Source organism: Nanorana parkeri, unplaced genomic scaffold, assembly GCF_000935625.1.
Source record: "Nanorana parkeri isolate BGI_ZX_2015 unplaced genomic scaffold, ASM93562v1 scaffold3559, whole genome shotgun sequence".
Taxonomy (NCBI): Eukaryota; Metazoa; Chordata; class Amphibia; order Anura; family Dicroglossidae; genus Nanorana; species Nanorana parkeri.
The window spans coordinates 6,270-9,543 of record NW_017309827.1 but is presented as its reverse complement, the minus strand read 5'-3'; the positions used below and the strand labels follow the sequence as shown (position 1 = coordinate 9,543).

Here is a 3,274-nt window from a genome sequence, read left to right as displayed (position 1 = left end):
GGCAGAGAGCCGTGACAGGATCGAGAGGTGAGCGAACGCCGGTATGTGTTCCCTCACCTCCCGATCTACTGAGCCGACCTGAGACAGTCTCATTGTCACAGGTCGGCTAGAACTATGAGGTGAGTGGAAAGCCCCTCCCCCCCTCATAGTTCTCCTTTAAGAACTCATTGGCACTCAGAGGAGCTGCAGGATCGCTACTTGTTCTTGGTGCTGAATAATAGAAGGACCAAGCCATGGTAACAGTGGCAGAAGTTGGTGGACTGGACGAGGTGAATGAAGACACTGAGCGGTTCAGAAACTCCGAGAGACTTCAAGGTCTGCCCCCCACAATACCGATATAGAAGGGTGGAGGGCCTCGTTGTCATGGGCCTCATTGGAGTATATTAGGCCAAAATCTAGAAGTGCAACGTGAGTCCCCCATCACCGCTATCACTGTTCCTCTGACCACCCACCTCTTTCCTCTGTGGAACCCTCCTCCACCACATCTTGTCACATTCCCCGCAGGAGAACTGGTGGTCATTGGAGGGGATGCGGTTCTCGGTGGCGTTGTTGAACATTTTTAAGTTCTTCTCCGTCAGAGGAAGACGCTTCAGCTTGGCAGCCAGGTCCTGAAAAGGAGAAACAAGAATGGGTTTTCCTGCCCCAAATCTTCAGCAAACTTCACGTTCCGACGGTCAAGACTTCTCCCAGTACCGCAACAGCGCAAGGAATGGGACAGAACCATGACTGGTTCTCTTAGGGTTCGTAGTGTTTCAATGTTCCTTAGTGCACCGGCTGCAGCCCCAGGCGCTGTGTGTACCGGCATTGCCCAGCTTGTCTCTATGGTACATATGGGTTTCACTACACGTTGGCATTTTGCTGACCACCAGTTGCAGCTCTAGTGTTCCTCAGGAGTATGTAAGGGGCCTCCAGTGACCAGGCCCGGATTCCCTACAAGGCCACTGAGGCCCGGCCTCAGGGCGGCAGGGCGCAGAGGGGCGGCAGCGGTGTGTCCCTGTGGGGAAGTCCCGGGCGCCGGGCGGTAAGTTGCCCTCTCTACACTTAGTCCTGCTTTGCACACGCCGAGCTAAATGTATGTAGAGTGAGGGAAGCCGATTGTTCATTTACATGTGATGTCAGCGATGTCGCCGAGATCACATGTAACAAGTCTGCAGCCTCCCCCCCTCCCCCCTTTTTGTCACGCGATTTGCATTTTGCGCGATATCGCGCAAATGCTTGCATTGAGCAAGCGAGAATCGCGGCAAAATCCGCTCCAAAAAGGGTCCTGCTGTAGCGACGCACGACCCGCGACAGCAGGACCCTTTGCCCCATTGAGATGCCTTGAAGAGCGATATCGCGCGGCCAATAGCCGCGATATCGCGGGAATTACCGCGCGATAAAATCGCTCAATGTGAACGGGGCCTCAGAGGGGAGAGCCGTGCTGCGCTAGAACTCCCGTATTGGAGGTGACAGGGGTCAATAAAGAGAACCTGTCACCTCCAATTGCTAATCACACAGGGGCTTGTTTTCTCCTGTGTCTAAAAAATTATTAAATAAATAAAAATTAAAAAAATAAGAAGAAATAATTAAATAAAAAAAAAAAAAAGTGATAAAAAATAAAGAAACAGTAAAAAAAAAACCTGGCCTTGGGGCGGTAGGGAGAGTAAATCCGGCACTACCGGTGATCATGAAGTTGTTGGAAACCACTGGCTTCTGAGTCTACAGTAGGAGCCAGCCAGTATTCAGCCATATGTGACTCTTTAAGTGTATGTACACCCTAACAAGCAGCTTCTCTTCACTGCAAAAGACCATCCTAGGCCCTTCCTGTTATGACACATTCAATGGTTAAGCCCGTCCTCAGGGTGAAACGCATTGGGGGTGCAGGGTGGTCCTGCACTGTACATGAGGACCTTGGATAGGCTTGACGGGTCAGGTATGGAAGAGAATTGCTTTTGGGGGAACTGGTCAAGGTGGAAGAGGAAAAAGTATTTCGCCGTATTCCAATTCCCGTAAACAAAACCAACACTTAACCCCTTGCAGTGTAGGGGTGGGCCCGCTGCAAGGTTGACTTTTTCTCCAGCCCGGCTTTCTGCTTTAGCCCTCGTTCACACCTGAACGTTTTGTAGCGGGTTCTACGCTCGACGAACGCCCTACAAAACGCTCAAACATCTAAATCCCATTGTATTCAATGGGTCTGCTTCCCACCTCGGCGTATTTCAGCCCGTCCCTAACGCGCTACAAAACGGCCCACGCCTGAAAAGGTCCAGGTACTACTATGGGCCGGCTTTTGTTGCGCGTTTCCATTGGGGTACAGCCAAGTAGCCCCCGGAAACGCGCGTTTGTCGCGCGATTTTTTTTTACCGCGCGACAGACGCGCATATGCAATACGCCTAGGTGTGAACCAGGCCTTAAGACTGCTTCTTATTTTAGGTCACACGCCGACATTTGACCAACTGAAAACAGTTGACTTTGTATTCTTATCTCTGGGCCAAAGTTCATCTGTGATCGGGACAAAACTCAGCTTTAGTCAAAAGTAGGGATGCACCGATACCACTTTTTAACGACCGAGTACCGATACTTTTGATCAAGTACTCGCCGATACCAATTACCGATACTTTTTCTTAAAGGGACAGATCACATTTTTTTCTAAAGCAATACAAACTAATGCTTTAAGGTCAGTTTCTTAATATTATGATTCGTGAGATGACGAGGGAGCATGACGCCGCCTTTCCGGCCAATCAGAATGCCGGGCGCTGCGTCATTACACGGCGCCCGGCTTCGCTTGCTGCCTGACCAATCGGGAAGCCAGACAGAGCGTCATTACACGCTACCCGGCTTCCTGATTGGCTGGGAAATCGGCTCCATGCTGGCTCATCACAAGTGACGAGAGAGAATGGAGCCGTTTCCCGGCCAATCATGAAACCGGGCAGCGTGTAATGATGCGCTGCCCGGCTTCCTGATACAGGAAGTACTCGTGCTAGGTATCGGAGCATTTGGGCGAGTACAAGTACTCACCCAAATACTCGGTATCGGCACCAATACTAGTATCAGTATCGGTGCATCCCTAGTCAAAATATTGTTATTTTTTGGTTAGAGTGGATAAAGGTTAGAAGTAGACATGCACCGATACTGGTTTTTCCGGTATCGAGTACCGATATTTTTTTTTCCGGTACTAGCCGAGTATCGGTGCCCAGATTATCAGGAAGTCCGGTGGCGGATCATGCCCCGTCGGCCGGCTTCCTGAATGCCTGTGAAGCCGGTGTTCTAGCAAAAGAACACCGGCTTCACCTGCCGA

At 50.8% G+C, this 3,274-nt stretch overlaps 1 protein-coding gene across 1 annotated transcript in view; it reads right to left on the bottom strand.

Moving 5' to 3' along the window:
• CUNH19orf66 (chromosome unknown C19orf66 homolog) overlaps positions 1-3,274 on the bottom strand; it is a gene marked incomplete at its 5' end in the record, with an annotated part of 12,751 nt that overhangs the window by 3,467 nt on the left and 6,010 nt on the right. The window contains one exon of the mRNA XM_018575105.1: positions 453-608. Coding sequence (XP_018430607.1) covers positions 453-608 — 156 coding nt within the window. The remainder of the gene's footprint in view (positions 1-452; positions 609-3,274) is intronic.